This window comes from Drosophila montana, unplaced genomic scaffold (genome assembly GCF_035044405.1).
Source record: "Drosophila montana isolate Dmon_TW-CO22-7 unplaced genomic scaffold, ASM3504440v1 contig_3213_1, whole genome shotgun sequence".
Lineage (NCBI taxonomy): Eukaryota > Metazoa > Arthropoda > Insecta > Diptera > Drosophilidae > Drosophila > Drosophila montana.
Window position 1 is genome coordinate 410773 of NW_026998093.1, and position 22990 is coordinate 433762.

Genomic DNA, 22990 nt, shown 5'->3' on the forward strand with positions numbered 1-22990 from the left:
TTAAACGTGACGCCGACTGCCGAAATGACAACAAATTAGACAGTTAATGTTAACAATCTTTTATGATATTTACATTTCGGGAAAATTGTTTATGTTGATTCATCGTCAGCCGACAGGAATGTGGAAATTTTCTGTCTTCGGTGGGTTTACGTAGAGAAAGAAAGAAAGCTATCAAGCTACATAAAGCATTAAAATACGAGACTAAAAACTATAGAAGCGTAGTATATCATGGGAAAAACTTCCAGCACATAGCATAGAGGCTTGAATCCCTATCAATATATATTCAGCTTGGCTCGTCCTCGCTCTATTATTGCCTACAAGCCAGCTTGACTTATCTCGCAAATGTCGAATCGCTGCCATTTTGTTTGCTCTGCAATTTGCGCCGTTATTTAATGTATCTTTTTTTTCGTTTTGGCCATTTTAAAGTGGAGCATTGGCCTGGCCATCAATCATTTTAGGCGGAAAACAGTCCAACGCGCTTAGCTTCAGCCGCTCAGCTGTCGACTCGAATGCGTATCTGCCATATCACATGGCTGGCTGCTTGCCTGGCTGCCTGGCACGCCCCACAACATGTCAACAATACAAATGATGGGCGCGTCTGCATAGTGGGGGGCGGGCGTGCCATGGCAACAGCAGCTAACTGTAATAGAGATAAATTCGCGTCATTTTTTTTGTCGTTGTGATAAAAAAGACCGAGAACAAGCGCAGCCCACGTAGAGGCATTGGGGGATTGAAGTTTGAGAGTCTGCGAATAGCTGGAGGAGTTGGGTCCTGCTCCTGACTCTGTGCTCAATCCACGCACCATCACCGACAATGTCATTGAGCGACCGCTTTAACGATGCGCTGACGTAAGGTGTTCCTCCGCCTGGCGGAGGAGCGGGAACAGCTGCTGTGCATCAGCTGGAATGGGGCCACTGTGCTTTATGTCAGTCGCTAGCATTAGCGTGCCGGCTTGGCCCTGACCATCAAAGCGTTTCCCCAGTTGCCAATGGCCCCCGTCCCATCCGCACCCACTGCAGTTACCGCTGCCCCGCTACGTGCGATTATTATCATCAATTTTCTGCCGACCGAGTGAGTGATGATTGTGCCAGCGAACGGAACGGAAACTGGCTATGTGCTCCTCTCAGTTGTTGTTGTTGTTTTAGCTATTTTGTGGGTGGCTTGAAGTGTAACCGAATGGAGCATTGGGGGAGCAGATTACAGACAAGCAACTCCAAAGGCCGATTTCCACTTGGACTACAACTCCGGCTACCAAAGTCCAACTGTGTCTCCTTGGCGCGACTCGAAAGCGTTAAAACGAACTCAAGTGGAAAACAATCTAATTTGCTAAAATTCCTTCCGCTTAAGCTCAGCTCCTGTCTCCGCCTTTGCCCTCATCCTTCCTCTCTTTGGTGTTTGCAAGTCTCTGTAGATATTTGTCTCCGCTTGTATTGCCTGCCTTCTGCCTTCAACTCAATTAAAGTTGATGGCAATTTTCCTCATCGTCATCATCGTTGTTGTTGTTGTTGTTGTTGTTACTGTTGCTGTTGTCGTTGTTGTTGACGTTTTCTCAGCCAATATTGTTGACTGCTTTTGGTTTATTTAGTTGGCTTTTGCTTGTTTTACGAGCTTAAAAAGCGTTTCTTAGACCGACAAAATATATTTATATAAATTTATTTGCCTATAATTTAATTGAAGCCAGTCAACTGAAGTTTTTACGGCCTTTGAATGAGTTGGCCGTTTGATATATTGTCCGGGCTTGATTAACTTTAAGAACTTTGGTAGTTACGAACTCTGAGCAATAATTATTGGAACTTGAACTTGATTTTTCTTCTGCCTTTTTATTTAAGTCTACTTATATTAATTATTGGCTAGGACTGGCGATATATTTTGCCTTAATTATAACATTTCCTCGTTTGTTTCTGTCTTGCTTAAATAGGTAAATCTGTTTATTTCTTTGGATAGGTATTTCTTGCACCTCGCATAAAGAGTATTTATAAACTAAATTTGATTTTTCCATGCTCATATCTAACTGCTCTGTTAGGCAACTAATTGGATCTCTTGAAGAACAGCTGCATGATTTGATAACAAGTGCGTATATCAAAACATACATATATTTTGCAATTTCCTTGGCTTACACGCTTGGGCAATTTCTCTATTAGTTGGCTGTTTGGTTGACCTTTTCCCAATTTTGCTTCTGACCCCAAAGGCAGGATGAGCGTTAATCTATTGTTTTGGCAGCCAAGCAGGCAGCACGATGACATTCCCCATTCAACCATACTCCCCCAGCTGTCCTTGCTGTTAGCTGTTATTATCACTTTTTGCCTGACAAAACAAAAATACAAGAATATATATTTAAGACTAGATACACACATGTGTACAAATGTGCGCCTTAAATTGTGTTTGGACTGGTTTTTGGGCATTCGGCCATTAATGTCATGGAAAATATTTTGCTTGCGATTGGAAATTGTTTGTCTTTGTCTTTGGCTTTGGCTTGTGCCCGACCCAGCTTGACATTGTGTTATCCTTGTTGACCGTTGGCCAGTGGTCAGTTCTCTCTGGTCTCTAGTTTATGACTTCACGGACTCGTTGATATATGAGGCATTTGCATGTGCTATAAATTATGCCGGGCCGAGCTTTGCTTTTTCTCATTTAATATTCATAAATTTAGACTTTCGCAACGCAAAAACAACAAAAAAGAAAACAATGTGTGTTCGTGTGTGTGTGAGAGAGAGTGTGTGGTGTTATAAGGCAGACTAATTTCGACTGCAGGATTGTCATTTGTTTCTAGACACATTCCACGCACACCACATACACACATGCATACTCCCCCCACACTAATCCACATAAGCCGCCCCCTCTACTTGCCTGCTAATTGTTTTATGTGCAAAGATTTGTGTCGACTGTCGTGTTGGTTGGTGGGGGAGGGTACGCCTCTGCCGCCCTAAACATGTTTTCTTACCAGCCACGCCCACTTCACCCGAAGAAGTTATTGTAGTTGCGGCCGGGGTGGAGGAGAGGAGACCCTTGTTTTCACTTGCTTTTCGATTAGACTGCGTAGCAGCCTCTGCTAACAGCACGGAATTAATTCGTTTTATGTTTCCTGTTCCAATAGCTGCGAATGTATTTATGTATCTGTATCTCATGGATACGAGCTGCTGCTGCTAGCTGCTGGCTGCTGCTGCTTACGCCTACATATTGATTTTCGTATTTATTTTGCGCTTTCTGCTGCTTTTCATTACTTTTCGCTGATGATTTCTATTGGCTTTGGACCTTAGCAGAGTCCCGCACCCGCGCCCGGACACGAATCCGGACCTGCTGCCCGCGACTTTGTGTGCTTCCAGCGCCTGCAGCGCTGCCTTTGTGCGTGGCTTCCTACTCCCTCTCTCTCTTTCTCTTGCTGTCTCTCTGTCTTTCTCTTTTCTTCTATTTACGCTTTCTGTTCTCCTGCCTGCCTGCCCTCCTCCATTGTGCAAGAAAAATGATTGCAAGCAAAGTGCCTGGGCAAAAAGGTGAGCTCCAGCACCTGAAGCAGCGCCCGCTACAGCTACAGCCCTTACCTGTTTGCGCTTTGTGCTCTCTGCGTGTGTGGCCCGCGGCTGCCTGGCAAATCTATCAACCGCTGCTGCCTGGTTTCTTTATTGAGTTTTGTGCGCTAGCAAATTGCATTAGACACTCGGTTAAGGCTGTGGCAAGCTTTAATGCCGTGTCCCGGGACCAGCAGCTGCAAGTCGAAATTAGATTTCAGACAAAATAAAGACTATCATAAATATGCATATGAAGTACAAAACGCAGCCCAAAACTTCAAGTGGTTTCGTTTGCTGAAAGACATTTCAAGAAAAAATGGAATTTTCCCTCTTTGGATTCCAATTTTTATGGCTGTAGCTCAACAAGTGTGGAGCGAACGTGTGTGTGCTGTTTATTTAATATGACTGTCTGGCATCCTTTTTCACTCATCAAAGGCGCGAAGAACAAAGCGAGGGCAGCGTTGCGTTTGTAACTCGATCGCCCACATCTACAGCTCCATTGCCATCATCAACTCCATTTCCAAAACACAAACCTCGACTTCAAATCCTTTTCAAGCGCTTCCACCCTGCAGCACTGGCTGAGAAGTTGAGCTGTGTGTGAAGCTGAAGCATTAATGTCTTATTGACAGCTAAGGATTAGAATGAAGCCAAGTGCCTGCCTGCGCTCGCCCGTTCGCCTCGCCTGTGTCTGCTTGAAAAGGGATTATAAAGCGATTTGTTTGTTAAAAATTATGAATCTGGGAACACAAGCTGACGGTTCAAGTAGCTCCCACACGCTGTGTGTGTGCGGTGTGTGTGTGTGGTGTTCGCTCGGTTGCCAGTCCCAAAACTTGTCGAAATATGTTTGGAAGCCAGCTTTACGTTGTTTTCCTTATTTCCTTATCCACATTTGATCAATTTTGACTTAAGCTCTGGCTTATGAAAATTGCTTTCAACTAACAAAGAAGCTAGTTACTGGCTGCCGGCTGAGAGTCTCAAAGGTTGCTTTAAAGTAGCTTAAATATTCAATCAATAGTTTACAACAGCTTAGTTGAAATTCTGCTGGCAAGCATGTCTCCTTACTGTGTGAGTGCTAGTTATGTTTTTTTAGAAATTAGCACTAACATAATTCAAATGTAATTGCAATCTTATCTTTGGCCACTTAACTGCAATTTGATTACTTTATTTAGCTTTGCCTTAAACAATGTCGACTTTCCAGCATAGTTAACTTCAATCTGCTTGTCTTCAGGCAGCTTATCTAATCTCAGTCCTCAGTTTGTGCCCCTTTCTATTGCCCCGTCATGTTGCAGTCCCATCTTGATCAAGTGGCTGTGTCTTTTGCTTCATTAGCTTCGTTTATCAATGTTATGCATATGTTGAAAAACACTAACAACATCGCTCGATCGATCTGTAGATTGAACGATCTGTAGTTTCGCTGTGCGACAGCCATAAATAACCAAATTTCGTTTGCCCTTCATTGATTTGAATTTGAATTGGCAATAAAACGCCGAGTTTATCAGTTGTCGAAGTGCCTCCTCAGAGACGATTTCTTTTTCCAGTTTTTCCGGTGACTGGGCCCAACTTGTTACACAACTCTATTAGTTTTTCATGCCCAGGCACAGCTGCATACAAATCAACTAATTTGCTTTTGAAATGCCACTCGAGTCGGTGCAACAACTACTTCTTGAGGCAGGCAGTTCCTAGATTTCATTCCAAGACGTTTCTTTGTTCATTTCGAATCTGTTGCTCTCCCACTCTCTCCGTCCGTCTCGCTCATAATTAATGCAAATCTATATTTTTTGTCGAGTTTAGCCATTTTATCGCTTTAGCATTTGAATAAAATTTCAATTTTCATGCATTCGTATGTCTCGGACTATGAGTTTCTGAAAGTTTATCCCCGTTTGTCATTGTCTTAGGAGTTGCCTGCTCTTATCTGACTGCTTGTCATTCTTTCTGTCTCTCTCTTTTCTCTTTCCCTCTCTCTCTCTATCTCTCTCTCTCACTCTCTTGACCATCTTCAATGTCATGGAATGCTATTATATTTTTGCTAGTTAACTCAATTACTTTTGCACAAAAGCTTTGCCATTACAAACTACACTAGGCCAGGGCAAGAATGAGGACGAGGATGGGATCTTTTACTTCTGCTTTTGGTCCAGTCATCAGGCATGACAGGCCGAGACTCTATTTCCCAGTTGCTTCATTATTAGTGCAAATTATGGCCAGCCCCAGCCCCTTCTCGCTACCAACCTCCCATAACCTACAGCAACAACAATTTCTGTCCTTTCTGCTGCCTTCTGTTTTTTTCCATTCCCTGGGAATTCGGTAGATGACTCGCCCGCAGACCAAAAGTTCCTAAAAAAAAATACACAACAAAACTGAGTACCGAAAAAATACAGAAATTCAAGGCACGTTTTGTGCTGAAACATGAACATCCTTCGTCTATGCTTTAAAATGCCAGACAGCTCAGAGAAACTGACAGCAAGTGAAATCAAATTTGATTGTGGGTGTCAGTCCTCATGTCCTGCCCTGTCCTGTCCAATTCTGGCATTCGCCTATGCATCCTTGGCTGGAATTTCTTGTTTATGGGCGCAAATTTGGCGCTTCATTATGTAATATTATCTGATGGCTCTCATTTTCGAAAGGCACTCGTGGGAAAATGCATAAATAGAAAAATTAATTCAGTTTTTGTGGCTAACCAATGTTTCGATTTGCCAAAAATAAAAACAAGCTTTAGGCCACATTAACAGGCCATTTCCATTCGAATAATCTTCTCATGTGTATATTATCGAACTCGGTTATCACATTTATGGACTTGATTTTCCTTTGTCTGATCTCTTTATGGAGTCCTGTCGTTTTGCTTTTGTTAGATTTTGATTTAGTTTATGGAAAACATAGTTATTTCTGATCAGGCTTTTTATGTGCAAAACTAAGATTAGCCAATAATTAGCACTATATTGTCCTGCTAAATTAATAGGTAAAAATAATCACTTTCCGTTCATTGAATGTATTGTTTTTGTCTCTTTCATATTATAAGGTTGTTATTTACTTAATAAAGACTTTATGATCTCAGTTCTTTAGTTCAAATGCAAGTATTTATGATTGTTTAATCTACGTGCCCTTTTCGCATTTCCCAGTAAATTCCAGTATTAAATTAAAAGCCAAGTCGCATTGTAAATATTTGGCAATGTCCCGTGTTTATGTAGTTATTTTCTGGCATGTTGGCATACTTATGAGCTGGGCGACTGCGTGTGGGAGGGTTTGTCTGTGTGCGTGTGGGCTTGGGTGTGGGTGTGTGCGTGTGTGTGAATAAATATATATTGTGTGGTGTTACGCGTCGCTTGGCTTCATATCGTATTAAATTTCAATATGTATGACCCCATTTATATTTACGCACAGGGCAAATAAAAATATGCGAAATAAATGTATAGACGAAAATAATGTTCAAACATTTGCACTAATTAAAAAGCAGTGCGTGTGTGTGTGGGTGGGTGGGTGTGTATGTGTACGTGTGTGTATTTAAATACGAGGACAAATACAAAATACAAAATATCATACAGCGTGGCGGCAATCGTAGGACATGTGTAATTGCTTTTCTGGCAACAACAAAATAACGAATTGTTGTTGTTATTGTTGGCGTGTGTTGTGTGTGTTTTTGTTGTGTATTGTCATATGTACTGTTACATTGTATTATTTTTGTTTTTGGTGGGCGTTGTGCGGGCTCCATTCAATTGGCAAACATTGGCAGGCAGCCGGTTGCCGCCCGAGGCACGAATCCGCCAAAACGATTGAAACTGAAGACGTTTTGGACATTGGACGACGCCCACGCACTTGGCGGCATGTGGCAACTGGCAACTGGCAACTGGCAGCTGGGGCAACTGGCAACTGGCAGCTGACAGCTGTCGCAACATTGCCCAGCCGTATCCACTCGACAGCGACTGCCGTCAGAGGCAAATCAACAAAAACAAAAATAAAATGAAAATCACGTGACTTTACAATTTATTTGAGCCATGCAGCGAAATAAATTTATTAATAGCCGACGTCAAAGACGTCGCACAAAAGCTGTAGAAAACGAAGAAGAATTACAGCCACCCACACGGCCAAAAAGGAGAAGACCAGGTACTCCGCCAACTGCTTCACTCCGGCTCAGCTGCCTGCGTGTTCATTCATTCAAAAAGATTCACATTCGTATTCGTATTCGCATTCGTATACGCTTGCGTAAAGCGAAATTCTCTTTCTTTCTCCGATGCGGTCGCGTCAATTTATGCGCATCACGTTTTCTCATTTTCGAGAATGACTAAATATCGTTTACTCCACTCAATTCCGCCACCGTCTGCACCACCCCGACCCACATTTGGCCTTTTGTGTGAGGCTTGGAGTTTGGTTGCAGTTGCAGCCATTGGCAAAAATATTATTTAACCATTTGCCACGTGAAAACTTTCCAGCTTCTACATATATGTAACTACTTCTCTCCATACAGATACGTTTATCTATATAAAAATATATGTATGCGACGAGGCGTGGCGGGGCGCGCGTGGCAAGTGCAACGGTAGTTTTTTTCGGGGGTAACCAGACCTCACCTGAAGTTGCATTTTTCATTTGGCGTTGAAGTTCGGCGACTGCCGGCGAATGTCCGGACTGCTAATGCCAGAAACGTGACGAATCTTTCAGTGGATGGCACCGGTTCCCTGCCTTTCAGGCGCTGCCGCAGACAGAGGCGTCGGCTTAAACGGGGGACAGGTGGGGGCATCATTATGGCAAGTGATGAAACTTTGCTTTACTAACTTTTAATTTGATAATAATGCGAATGCTGTGAATGATGTGTGTAGTGGAATCTGTTAAAATCAGGGCTGCCAACTCAAATATTTCGGCTACTCGGTTCAAGGTTTAAAGCAACTAACTGCCTTTGGGCTCCTTTTTTGAACCTGGTTCTCCCCACTCTCTGAACCCAGGCTTAAACCACACCTTGGTTTATAATATATTTTTAAAGTTTGTATAAAACAATTGAATTTTCTATTTACAATTGCCCGTTGTACCAAAAATATTGCAATCTTGTATTTTATGTACACGGGCTACATTTGATTGGAACTCAACAAAAATGATTTTTATTTAAAAGATTTTTATTTAAAACCAATCTAAATTTGAAAAAATATGGTTGTGTTCGGGTTTCACATTGCTTGTTTTTATACATCTCGTACGGTTTGTGGTTCGGTCAACATGAATTTTAATACCGTGCACGAACAGATTCGGTTGAATTCGGTTTGTAACCTTGGCTAACACCCTAAGCTTGTGTTGTTGCTAGGGTTGTTCCCATGACATTTGCAATTCGCACAAATTTTCTGTATCTCACGCAATTCTAACTTGTTCGCACCTATTCATTAGCCTAGTTAGCAACTGGCCATCAAATACCGCAGGGTCTTCACACTTCTTAACATTTCGTACCCCTCTTTAAGTAAGCCACTGACTTGCTCTTCGCCCCGCTGGAGTCAAATAGAAATGCAGCACTTGTCGCTTGCAAATTAGTGTTAATTTATCATGATTATTGTTTCACAACGATTCGCAAATTGAGTTCGCTTAGTCAACTGATAGAAAGAGAATCCTGACTCTCGTGCTGGCTCCGGGTTATTTTTAATAAAGCAAATTCGAGCAGAGCAATAGGAAGAGTAGCAAGAACTGTAACTAATGCTGACTTCCAGACTGATATCAAACTGTCAAGCTGTCAATTCTTGTTAGTAACGTTTGCCATGTGCGATGTGGGGAGTAGCTAAGAGCTGTGTGCGGAGTGCTCTCTGGGTTGAGAGAGCTGCCGGTGCTGCTCAAAAATTCAATTTCCAGCTGAAAAGATACAACGACAGCAGCATCAGCATCAGAAATTGCGGGTGAGGGGTTAGGTGATTGAGAACTGCACGTGTATCTATCGTATCTGTGAGATACTTCTAGAAGTAGGGGCATGGCCAGAGTTGGGGCAAACAAATTGGAAATAGGTACAAAACAGTCATTGAAAAACGATTGCTGACGTGGCTGTGGCATGTGATGCATGACGCCAGTTGCCAATCCTCCAATCCTAACCCAGCAATGGCTGGGCAGGATTAGCGCTCGAGCAATAGCGGGGCGTGTGGCAGCTGAGCTTAGGCTTAGCCCAAAGATATGAAAAATGTGAAAGCCTTCATATTGACAGCACAATTAAGACTTTAATTGGCCCGACTAACATATTTCTCTTTCTCTTTCCATTTTTTTTTGGTCAGGCCATTTGGAGCTACGGCGAAGCTGGCGCAAATCCGTTTAAAATGTGCAAGAGACAGCTGCAATAGACAGCGGCGATAACTGGCAATAGCGCAGTCAAAGGATTGGCAGCAAACCAAGCAAATCCCCCAGAAACCTCCTCTCGCCACCCTGCACCCAGCATGCCATCAATTGCCAACATCAGCGTCAGCTCCAGCACCAGCGCCAGGACGACGACGACGACGACAATGGTCAGCTTCCTGCCAGGCAACGATGCCCGCCTTAGTTACATTGTAAATCAAGTCGCATCCGCAGCCGCTGTCTCGCCCGCCCTGCCCACATTTAGTCCGCCGCGCATTGAAAGCTTGGTGGCCAGTTCGGCGGAGGATTTGAGCAGCTTTGGGGATGTGACATTTGACATCTTCGATGACGATGACGATTTGTTTGGCTCGCCAATGGCCTTCGATGCCAGCGAGCAGGGCTTGTGGAATGGACGCTTCGTGCCTCCACCACCCCGTCCGCCCTTCTTTGTGGATGAGCCCGTGCTGAGCGATGGCCTAACCACATGTGATTTATGCTCCTGGGCCATGCCCACCAAGAGCACATTCATGTTCGAGGGCACGATAGGTAAGCAAACAAATAGTCCATGTTTTTTTTTCTACTGTACTCTCTAACCGAACACCCTGCTCTCCATTGCTCGCTCCGCTCATGTAGAAAAGGCCACGGAATTGGGCTGGCCCCTGACGTTGATCATTGTGTCCGTGCTGTCGGCGCTGCTCGGCGCCATCATCATGATTGCCGTGGTGCGTTGTCGGCGCAAAAAGTCCTCCAACAATCGCAATGGTGAGTACTGAGCACTTGCAGGCGCATTGACGCACACTGTCCTTTCATTTTGCGCACACATTTGTTGTTGCAACTGTTGCCACTATTTTGTGCATCTTTACCCCATCTTTCGTTGCAGACACACACGTGCAGTGGTGGTCGCGCAACAAACGCGCCCACAGCAATGGAGCGGGCACCGGCACTGGTGGTGGCCCATCGAATGCCGGCAGCAGCGCACACAACAACAACAATCATCTGAGACGGAGCAATATTTACACGGCGCACCCGGCGGACAGCATACGCGGACTGCAACCGCTGCCGCTGCCACTGCCGCTGCCCATGCCGCCCACGCTGGCGGCTGCGACTGCGCCAATGTTGTCCGTTTCGCCATCGCTGGCAGGCAGCGCGCCGCCAAGTCAACAGCAGCTGCAGCATCAGCAGCCACCACCACACTTCTTCCATCCATATCATCATCATCATCAGCACCAGGCAGCCCCGCCGCCGCATTACCCGCATGACTGCGACGAGGATGCCGCATACGAGGAGCCCGAGTATCATCAGCCGCAGCAATTGCACAGCAGCTCCAATTCCAATTCCATGTCGTCGGTCACGTCATCGCCAGCGCCTACCGAGGCCACTACCCATTGGCCGCAGGCCGGCACCATGGTGGTCGCCAGCTGAGAAACGGCCGAGAGCTGCGTCTGGGCGCGTCAGCGTCGGCGCAGCCTGAGCAGCGGCTGGATCTGGCAGTGACATGTTGCACGGCAACATGCTGCTGCAACATACCTATATGCGGCAACTGTGGCAACACTGGCTGCTTAAAATGCGGCGCACAAATTCTGGTGCAGATCATAAAAAGGATTACACGTAACATTTTGTGAAGTTTATTTTTTTTTTGCTTGCTGGGAGCCGGCAAACCAGTCCATAAGCGTCTAAGGATTCACTTCAGTGTCTGACTGACAGCCACAGTGTGTGAGCACGGGTGAGTGTGTATGTGTATATGTATGTGTATGTGTATGTGTCAGTCTATGTGTTTGTGTGTTGTGCCAGTGTCTGTGTCGCCAATTGGGAAAACCGAAACGAATTTAGTGTCACTTCCACTTCCGTTGTGCAAACTATCGAAGCAGGCTACAAAACCAAAAACCGACTCCCAGACAAGGAGGGTTTGAGGCAGAGAGGGCATCAGTGGGTACAGAGGGAACGGTGCTGATGGCGGGTTATGTGGCATCATGCTCTTTACATGCCTTGCACGTTTTATCCTTTATTGCCGTTCGGCATTAGTACAGGGATTTTGTCAGATTAAAGCAAATAAAGGGCGTGCTTTTTGTTTCCAGCTTTTTGCAACTGGCAACTGGCAACTGCCGACTCTGTCGATGATGCCACAAGTTTAAATCGTTGCTAAAGTGTGTGAATGCATGTGTGAACGTGTATGTGTCCATTACATATCCTATATACACATATGTATGCCAGATTATGACAAAGGTTGCATTGGCTATACAGCCTACTTGAAGAAGAACTAGGCCTTTAATAGAACAATATATGCCAGATAATTGCCAATATAACTACATGTATGTACTATATCTATCTATATAATAATAATATTTTTTTTACTTTACTGTGATGATGCCTTGTTTGGGCACAGGGTATTTATAAGTCGTTCAACGCAATGGAAACGTTATACCTTGTGTTTTTTTTTTGTTGGTCTAAATAGATATTTTCGTTTAAAGCTTTTATCTCTGTGTGTGTGAGCGTATGTGTGTGTGTGTGTTAACTGGTATCTGCTTGTATGGCTCTGTGTTTGCTGGCATGTTCTCGGCTGCAAATGGCACAAAACTTTGTGGCTTTTCACTTCATTCCTCTTGTTTTGTAATTACAAAAGCAAATAGTTTAGATTGCCATAGCAAAACGAAGAAAGACAGAAAAAAGAACTTAAGCTCAAAACGAAAGCTTTGCAAATATTGGAAACATTTCTGTGGGCCTAACTTTAGGCTTTGTCTTTATAAAAGGCAAATGTTTTGCCCCAAAATTGCCCAGTTAATATAATCGTTAAAGTACTCGTAATAAACCCAGGAACATTTAAACATTTCAAGTTGCATTCAATAAATGTTAATAAAAAATTCATGTCATGCATATCAAATAAGCTTAAACCACAACAAAAAACTACGACAAAAGTACTTAAAACAACAATCAAACAACTATCGCCATTGTAAATACGCTGTAAATAAATACGTACTTAATAGCAATTTTTGCTCCAATTGGCAATTAGTTCCAAAGCAAAGTGCAGCAAAATGTTTCTTCAACTTAAGATTAAATAATTTACGTAGGGCATTGTATAAGCACAAACTGCAAACAGAACATTCCTCTTCAAAGTTCAAGTATTTGTTTTATTTATACAATAATAACGACAACAAAAACAACATCAACAACAACAACAATTTACAACAACCAAAGACTAGTCATTTAAGTCATAAAGTTGCTATGTACAAACTATTTAGTAGTTAAACAAAACGGGAAAAATTACTTAAAATTTAAACACCTACAGCTAATAATTCGATTTAATCTTAATGCTTAATTCAAATGCAATTATGCATTTATGAGTTTTAGAAGCGAAAAAAAAACAACAAACACAATCACACAACTGCAATATTGTATTTTAAATATTTATTCATTAAATGCACATTTCACATCATAACAATAACAATAATAATGATAATGTTAACTATAACTTATAATGAATAACTCAAACATCAAGTTTAATAAATAGCAACGCGCAAATTCAACTACTAAATGCAACTCGAAATGTTCCAATTTAGCATATAGCCTAACTAATTATGTGGACAAATGGAAAATTGTACGCAAAATCCAAAACAAAAAAGAACAATTCAAACAAATAATAATTTTCACGAAAATCCATTAAATTGTGCAAAAATAATTTAGGCACACAACAAAACAAAATCATGAAAATAAACAAAAGAAACCCATTAAAGGAATAATAAAACGAAATAAAAACAAATAAACGCGAACAAAAATATATATAATTGCTTTGTATTTATTTGAAAACAATTTAGCAAATTGATGCAATGAATAATCCATTAATAAATTGAATGCATTAATTTTATTATAATAGCTTTCGGTCAATTTCTGTGTCATGGTAAATACATACATATATAGATTATAGATTTTACGGGGTAAAGCTCGATTCTTTTGGTTTATTCCTCGAGTTTACCTTTGGGACAGCCTGCGTGATCCCGGACCTGCCATAAACTTTATCTTGCCTTCTGAAGTCTGGATTCATACGAACCGAAAGACATAAAAATGAAAAACGATTTAATTTCATTTTCAGATCTGCTCAGTAAAAAGTGAAAGCTTGGCATCGCACATTGTTATAATTTTTCTCTTATGGCGCATAATCAATGACAGCCCACGACACGAGGCGAAAGGAGAGTGCAGGGAAAATATTTAGGTTGCCCGGTCAAGATGGAATATTTATGCCATTTATGACACGAAAGGCCCTCGAAACGTGTGCCACGGACGTGTAGCTCACTGTGCCCCGTTCCCGTCTCTGGTATTGCCACAATTTTTGCATATTTGCAGCACGAAGCGACCGAAATGAAATGCACAAAAAATCAGTTGGCAAGATAAAGCTGAGCCGAAAAATAAAGCGCAGCCAGATTGGCCAATGTACCCCTCCTGCCGTTCCAGCCAGCGTCTGTGTCTTCGGAGCCACGATGTCGTAAAGCCAATCGAAAGCGAGAGATCGCATGGGCGATATGAACATATGGACATATGGATCGTAGTCGTCGCCGTCGTCGTCGTTGACTTGGTCCTCCTTATTGTTGGTTGACGTCGTCGCTCTGTCTGTGGGTGGCAGCGGGCGGAGGTCTATTTGCATATTGGAACGATCGAGCCGACTGGACGTGGACAACAATCCTCTGGACCAGACAATTGTGTGTACGACAGCGCCCCAATACAACTAAACACAACACAACAGGATCGTCTGACACAAAAACAAACAAAAAAAAGTGAGATCTGTTTTTCGTGGGGGCTTTCCTGTGGAGGTAGCCAAAATGTCATGCGGTTTTATGACTTCATTAGCGACAACCGGCCAGGAATTTAATGGACGCTCCATTGGCTCCAACCATGTCTGCCAGTTGGTTTCGCAAACAAATTTGAGGCACATTTTCGTGCACTTCGAGCGCGCTTGATGAGCAGCCAAAACGAAAGCTTAGAGAAAAACCAATCAGAAGTTTGGCGACCAATCGAACCTAGTTAAAGTCTAGGTCCCATGTCACGAGCTATCTATTGGGTGCCGGGTGCAGCTGCCAGCAATGAGAGTGCTTCCAGCTGACGTTGATGATTCATTTGCGGCTGCCTCATAATGAAGTCGTGCATGGCATTTGGGCTATACGCTACGATGATTAAGGAGTTCGCTAAACTAAAGAGTTGACACCTTTTTCTTTCGCGCGTATTGGCGCATGTCTGAAAGATAGACAAAAGTCTAGCCTTTTGAAAGAGTTAGGCATTTGGGAATTATAGGGAAAATCTTTCCTAACCCTTTAGGCTCTCGTATGGAACAGGACTAACGACTGACTTTGAAAACTTGCCTGTAATAATTTGTGTGTGTTTCAAAAAGTACGATCACAAGTGTTGTCAAAGTTGATTCTTCATTGTTAATAACAAAGTGAAGCCGAGATCACATTCCATTTGTCTGATTTATAGTGACCCTCACACCACTGTGACCTTCTGGGCTCTTGATATCGTTTTTATTTTGTAATCCAATTAAAATTGAATCTCTTTAACTTGAGAGAGATTTAATTACTTGAAGAGTTCAGCTCAATTCATTTGATTTATTGCGCCATCAAAGTCGAACCCTGTGCAGCCATAGAGTTGTTGCAATAAGTTTGTTTTGGGAAAGCAAGACACAATAGATTGACAGGCCTACAGGCTTTCAATAACTTTCCATTGCTTTCGGCAAGCCCACACCGAAAGATACAATGTCGGATAAGAAGTACAGCGAGGAGCTACGGCTCACAGCTGACATCTCTGACTTCTGACTGCAAGCTGACGATAATGTCGTCGTCCTCGTTGATGCCGACAGGCAAATCATCAGGCTATCGACAGTGCACTTTGTACGGCCCCCATACAGTTCCCTCTCTAGCTTCTCTCGTGATCGAAATGCTAGTCGCACTGCAGCCACATGCATCATCATTATTATCATCATTGTCAGCTGCATGCAAGCGAAAAATCCAACTACTGCGCATGAATGAATCACTGGAGGAGCATGGAGCATGGAATCGGGCTAGGCACGGGCACGCCGTCTAACGAGATCGGCTGCACAGATGCTCAGACAAGCCATGGAAAGAGGAAGGGGGATTGGAGTAAACTGCATCATGCAAACGTCTAGCGAAAGTCGCGACAAAACTCTCATTCAGCTCCAAAGCCAGCCAGCGCCGTGTAGCCATAATGATGAATTAGGCTGCTGTCATGTCATGACAAAGGCGCTGCATCTGCATGCGATGCGGTTGAAGTGCCAGAGGAGTAGGCAAAAGAAGAGGTGGAGGAGGACGCAGAGAAGGAGGAGGAGGAGGGGGCAACTGTGCTAAGTAAGTAAACACTGGCAATATGCAATTGCGAATGCGAATAGGAATATTCAAACGTAAGTAGGAAGTGGAGTCTTAAATGAGCTGCAGAGCTGCGGTCTGACAAATCGTTTGCTGTTCGACTTAGCTATCGTTTACTGTCGGCTGTCCGTTGTCCGCTAGCCGCTGTCTGCTGTCTGCTGTCTGGTGGGGATTGGCGCTCCTTGATCTGCTCCTAAGTGAAATTCGGTGTACAATATGCGAGCTTTTTACTTTTTGCCATGGCACGTCATGTTTGGGTTTGTGCCCGTTTTTCCGGCTGTGCAGCTGAGACGCTCCGCAAACACTGCCCCGTTTCGTGCGCATGCAAATGTAACTGCGGATTGGCTTTGGCTGTAGCCTAGTCCGCATTTAGCATTCGCTAATTAATTGAGGCTGGCGACTTGTCGCAGGCAATTAGTTTTGGCATAAGCAGATGACATGTTGTGTCATGTGTCATGCGCGTCGTGGCAAATGAAGTTATTACCCATGGATGACTGCCAGGATGTGGCACAGAAATGCTGCTGCTGCTGCTGCTACTTGGCCTTATAGCTGCGAAGGTTAATTGCCAACAATAAGATTCAATCAAGCTAATGACGGAGCAGACAGGCGGCCAGGCGGCCAGTCGGCCGGGTAGTCAAACCAGCTTCCAGTAAGTACTACAAGCTCCCCACGTTCCACACAATTGCAATTTATGAGCACAGTTATTGGACTTGGCTCGAAGCTGGATCGGCTGCTGCTGTTGCCGGGGCGACCTCACGGGGTCGCATGCATAAAATGCAACCTCGTTGAGAAACTTTCTTTCAGCCGAACTGAAAAATATTGATAAAAATGCCAGAGTACAATATAATTTTGTAAACGTAAATAGTTTTGGTGGCCCGGCTACCAAACTGAACCGTCTGCCAATTGGTTCCGTGGGCACTCCTAAATAGCTGCAGCTGCACGAGCTTGGGTGATTCGGGAATGCAGCGGGAGCAGTCAGGTAGCTTGGCTTGCTTTATGAGCAGCGATTAAGACTTCCAGGCAGAAATTACCTTAACTTTAAACAGAGGAGAATGAGCTAGACCTCAGACTTCTTTGTAGTTTGGGGTATTTTATTCAACTAATATTGTGGCGCTTGCTTAATCCAGGCTCTCTAGCAGCAGTTACTGACACTACTATAACACTGCTTGAGTATCTGAAAAATAATTTGTTGGGGCTCTCAATTGCATAGCACTGGCACAACTTACAGCCATATAGGCGGAAAAAGCCACTTGCTCCGATTGTTCGGTGACCATGTCCCCAAACAGGCACCAATAGGTCTGATGACAAAACGATAGCACCATAAATATGACAAATCTAGCTGCCACAGTGGGTTCATGTCGGGACACAAGTGCTTCAAATGTAGACAGGGAGATCATCAAGAACGCGGTTAACATCTGCATTATCTGCGGCGCATAGAAGACTTCGTTGGTGCGATCCACAATGCTGTAAAAAGAGGTATCCAGGTGGGAATGATACTACTGAACTCAGACTCAGACTAACCCAATCGACCTAGTTCAGTGCGATACTGCTGCTCGTCCTCGTGGTACACCTTGGCAAAGGTGTTCAGCTCAATGCACAGGATCTTCAGATTGACCGCCAGTTGTGCGAAGCAGTGCGATGAGAATAGATCGGTATATAGAATGCATGCCATATTGCAGAATAGAAAGAAGCATTGCCAAATGTAAATGCAAACGTGCGCGATGGGATGTTGGGATGGGATCGTGCCATTGAAAATGACAAACTGCATGGTATGGCAGCTTCTGGCCTGGCTGTAATACCACCAAAACACAGATCATGATTATGCCAACATGCCAAGCCAATCCCAAAAAGAACCAGAGCTGTTCGGAGCGTATGATTGCCACCGCCGGTCCACTCTTTGGCTCGCAGTGACAGGCATCCAGATCATTGATAGCCTCATCAATGTCATCCATATAAAAGAAGAAGAAGTGCCACTTGAATAACATATAGAAGGTCTGCAAATGGAAGGCGTTCGATTGCTTGCAAAAAAATCAGAGCAAGAGAAAACCCCAATCATCCATAGAATATCCTGACCCAAATCGACTATATGGTCCACCGATTCCGGCAGCGCAAACAAAAGTGTGAGAAAAAAGACATTGATCTGAATCAAAATAAAGGCATGCCAGATCCGACGTGTCGACAGGCGGCGCTGCTTCTCGTTTGGAAAGTTCCACAGGACACTACAAAAAGTGTACTTTACGTAAGTAAAGTACATCAAAATGTTTGTTGTTGTATGTATTACATGAGCTGTATGCGATTATAAAAGGTTGACGTATGTTTCGGATGCGTCTTTTGATGGAGCACCAAGCAAAATCCCTTAAATTGTTCATAAATACGTCTCCAACTCTCGTCAGGAGCTCGATAAGCCCACATCGTGATAGCCTTATAATAATTATAAAATTGCGTATCCCTTGTCGAGCTTCTTATATAGTCTAGGTTAAAGGGCTGCAACGCTGAGAACCATCAAACGATATCCATTTAGGAATTCATTTTATAGTTGTAGGTTGACTCTATGGCTCCTATTTGGGAACTGTTGTTGTGCGTTAAGGAACCGATTGGGAATTTGTTAGCTAGGCATGTGCAGAACTTTTTGCACCCCTGTCTTAATGAAATACCACGTTCCGCCTACATATTAAAAATTACAATAGAATTTTCCAGTTGCACGCAGAGTTAATGATAATTATGGCCTGTAACTGATATAACCCATGGGATGCGATGCTTATTAGAAATGTATAGCCCAAGGCTCAATTAGGTTGGCTGATACTCAGTCGTTCGCTATTCCTGCTAAATATGTGTATATAGTAGAAACCATAACTTGGGTTTCTGCACTGCAAATATATATTCTCAGTGTGCAGTTTGCAGTTGGCTGACTGTGGCTGCTTTGCCAGTTTACCCACATTTAGACACATTTATCCACAGTGGCAGCGGAGTTTCCACTTTTTATCGTGCGTTTTGCTTACTTTTTCCTCGGTCCATTTAAGGCGCACAAAAATGCATTTTACAGTTGGCAGTGCAAATCTTTAACGGCTTGCAAAAATATTGCCTTGGCCAAGTTTGGTACGTAACGATATTCGGGCTAAGAACGTTGCCTGGCCGCATGGCCAAATAACATTTGACTTTTGCTATCTTTCGACCTGAACTCAATGCTCAATTGATGATAGTATCACCCACACATTGGGCTTATTAATCTGGATAGCATTTAGCGGTTAGTTGTCGCTGCATATTTGGCAAATGGCCAATGCCGAGCGGACATGTCCGATTCGTTTGTGCCATGTCCAGGTTTTTGCGGCAAATGTCGTCGCTTCATTAGGCCCCGCAACATAGTCCGACAATCAACGACAGACAACTCTGAGACAGACAAGTCTGCCAATTTCCATCAAATTCTGTCCAACTTGTTGATTTGATACACTTACACAGGGCACTATGAATTTGTCAAAAAGTTGGAAATCACATTTTTGGCTCTACCAACTATCTATAAGTAAATATAGTTTGTGTAATCATATACATATATATTTCGCCTCAGTCAAATATGATAACCAGTCCAATTTCTATAGGTTGACAAGCTATATGAATTGAAGAGTCAGATCTGTTAGAGTATCGAAACTGCGTCAAGCCGAAGTTAGATGTTCTTTTTTGTTTCTATTTTTTCATACGGCTAGACGAAACGAGCGGTGATCGAGATTCGAGCTTTCGCCTTGGCCAGTCAACAGGCTAACAGAGTCGGCAGTTACCTGGTAACTGCCTGCTAGCTGTAGTACCAGGTATCTGGTACCTGGCACAGGTAGCACTACAATTTGCGCGCTTGTCAAATGTACGACAACATTACGCGCAATTGTTCAATGTCAATGCATTTGATGGGCATGAAATGCTACAACAGCCACAGGCACAGCCAGAGACGCAGACGCATTTACAGTCGATGAATTGTTGTTGTTGCTGTCCCCATTCATTGTTTTAGGCGGCATCTTCAGCAGGCGGCCCAACAATTCCCATGTGCTGGCATGTTCTGTGATAACGAAGCGGCTGCTCCAAGTGCGCTATTGTCCCCGACAGTCGAGGAGCCAAACAGCCAGAGACAGTCAGCCAATGGGCCATGAACTCAATTAAGTACTCTAAAGAGCACAAATATCAAAAGTTTGCATTTTATCCACAAACGATACGATCATAATTTACTCAACTACTTGTTTACGTCGGTTTATTAAAAATAATTCAACGTATTCAAACTATTCATGATGATAGGCAAAAGTGTGCCTGGCATGCCTTTAAGCCCAGCTGCTGTTGCTCTTAGCCAAGCTAAAGGAACGCCCCAAAAAAAGTATGTAAACTTTTATTACAACTGATAATAGATCTGCGCTGGCCACATAAAGGCCATCGACCATCGACAAACATTCAACAGACCAGCAAATACTGCTCATAGCTCCCCCAGCCCTCTCTCGCTCTTTGGTCTCCTCAAGCATTGTTCCCGGGGGGCGCAATATAATGTTTAAAAACCGCTCATTTCAAGTGATTTTTCGGTTAATAAATGCATCAAAATGTTGAATCTAAAACATTTTTATGTCGTATAATTAATCACAATTATATATTTCTATGGTCCGAGTAAATGGCCGGGACAATGGCCAACAAAGCGAAACGACTTTGACTTGAACTTGGACTTGCGACGCGCATGTGGTTGTGTTTGTGGATGTGGACGCGGATACTCGTGTCCCAGGCGCCACGGGGGGGTCTTTCGGTAGAGGGTTTAGCCAAGCGGCGCACTAAAATTTTATGACTCTATTATGAGAGTGGCGGCCATTCAGTTCCAGCTACGCTCCTCCGCTGCCTGCGCGGCTCCATTGTGCGCGACCGGGCTATTGTTCTAGAGACGGGCTGGGAGTTGGATTCTGGGTGCTGAGTCTGGAGCCGCACATAGCTGCACTTGGCGGGCATTGCGGCTCACTTGCTGTACTCTGCCCGTGCATATGCGCAAGTGGATGCCAAAGATTTCAGCACACAGATTATGCAAGCAAGACACACACACACTCACACACACACGTAGCCTTTGGCCGCAGTAATTTATAACTGAGCTAAAATAGCCGAGAAAAACGCTTTGCGGCAACCAAAAATAATGCACACAAATTTGCGTTGCGGCCCACAGTTGAGCGTACGATTCTGCCAACTGCCCGCTCGCTCCACCCCTGCCTCACATATGCCACCTTCCTGCAGCCCCCGTCTCTATTTTCGCGCAGGCATGTGTCTCTTTTTGCCACGCCCCTGCCCTCTGCGTCGTCGTCGTCGCGCAACAATAAACTGCATTCCTTGGATATTAATCACAGCAGCGCCACGCTTATGAATAACTCAACCCGACCCTACTCCACTTGCCTCCTGACTCCAGGCCACTTGCTCCATTCCTGGCACTCGATGGCTGCTGCTGCATTCTAAATGTATTTTCTATTGCTAAGCTTCTTCTTCAAGTTTTTGTGCTCTATTGATTCTGAGCTTGTTTAAAGTTAAAACTAATAACGAAAAAACTATGTTTCCTTATGTTTTTAGTCAATCAATCTTTTTTTTCAATTATCGCTTCAAGGGACAGTTGAATGATTTAATAATGACAGGCATATCTTCTTAGCTAATAAATACTTTTTCTTTAAAAAATATAATTTCATTTAAAGTATTCCTAGATTAATATTCTGACAATTCATTACAATTTCTATTTCTCGTATCAACTCATACAGGGTATCAGCTGAGCATCTAGCACATGCTCGTAGAACACACTGTACGACTGCAATCTGGAATATTTATTAACAATATTGGCAAGTTGTTGTTCTTGTAGTTGTTGTTATTGATTCGAGCTGGAGTTTCGGCTGGCCACTAAGCAAATGCAGCTCGCGTTCGATCGATTGATAATGGCAACAACCGACAACAAAATGCAAGGAACAACAACAAACGCTCGCCACAGGCAAACATAGCAGGCGAGACATGCAAAATTAAAGGCAGTTCCAGTTCCTGAACTGAACCCCAGTCTCAGCTTCAGCACCAGCGCCAGCCCCAGCCCCGGCCCCAGACCAGGCCCCGAAAACACAATTAATATTTATGACCTTGCCTAGCTGATATATTTACCTGGGCGCACACACGTAAATGGCGCGATTTATCATCGGCTTTCGGTCTGCGGCGACGGTGACGGCGACGGCGACGGCGACGGCGACTGCGGATTCTAGCTGGACAGCAGATACAGCCACAAGGATAATAGAACTGTTAACATGGAAATAAAATTCAAATCAAATGCGCCCTATCTCTATCGCACATAAGGCATATTTCCAGTCATATGCCTGAGTGCATTCACTTCCCATGCAGAAAATCAAGAATGTGTTCGGTAAGTACCCATTAAATTGTCTACCTAGTTTTCAAATATACATATTTATATGTATTTATATATATACGGTAATCATGTATTCAAATTTATCTAATTAGCTGCCAAAAAACAGCTCGGCTAAAGTTCATGTCATGGGGGCAACCTGCTGCACATATCAGTAGTCGCAACTTAAATCCGACTCCGACAGGGGCAGAGTCAGGTCGAGACTCGCACAAGTGCTGCAGTGCCTCACTGGGTGGCTAATTAAGTCAACTCCCGTGGCAACAGCAAACAAACAACAACAACAACACGTGTATGCATATTTCAGCATGAAAATATTCATAATTAGAGTGCGTGAGTCCCTACCCTGGGCTGTCTCTCCCAGTGTGTGTGTGTGTGTATGGGAGTTTCGTGTGTATTATTGTAATGGCATAATTAATTTATTAATTAGTTTTTCGTTTTTTTTGGACTTCCAACTC

At 43.6% G+C, this 22990-nt stretch overlaps 2 protein-coding genes across 3 annotated transcripts in view; one reads left to right on the top strand and one right to left on the bottom strand.

Moving 5' to 3' along the window:
• LOC135432793 (uncharacterized) overlaps window positions 1–22990 on the top strand; it is a 45470-nt gene that overhangs the window by 11738 nt on the left and 10742 nt on the right. Inside the window, exons 2-5 of one of the 2 annotated variants that reach the window (XR_010436965.1) lie at window positions 9728–10331; window positions 10419–10547; window positions 10666–11508; window positions 21895–22532. Coding sequence is in view for 1 of the 2 variants with exons in the window: in XM_064688624.1 (XP_064544694.1) it covers window positions 9887–10331; window positions 10419–10547; window positions 10666–11207 (1116 nt within the window). In the remaining variant the exon portion in view is untranslated. Of the gene's footprint in view, window positions 1–9727; window positions 10332–10418; window positions 10548–10665; window positions 13531–21894; window positions 22533–22990 lie in introns of those variants that run through there. The other variant, XM_064688624.1, reaches the window with a different exon arrangement.
• Window positions 17280–18559, bottom strand: LOC135432815 (putative odorant receptor 65b). Its single transcript, XM_064688644.1, has 6 exons — window positions 18429–18559; window positions 18195–18366; window positions 18002–18141; window positions 17665–17937; window positions 17374–17611; window positions 17280–17321 (listed from the first exon to the last, which is right to left on the bottom strand). Exons 1-6 carry the CDS (start codon window positions 18557–18559, stop codon window positions 17280–17282), a joined length of 996 nt encoding a protein of 331 aa, XP_064544714.1.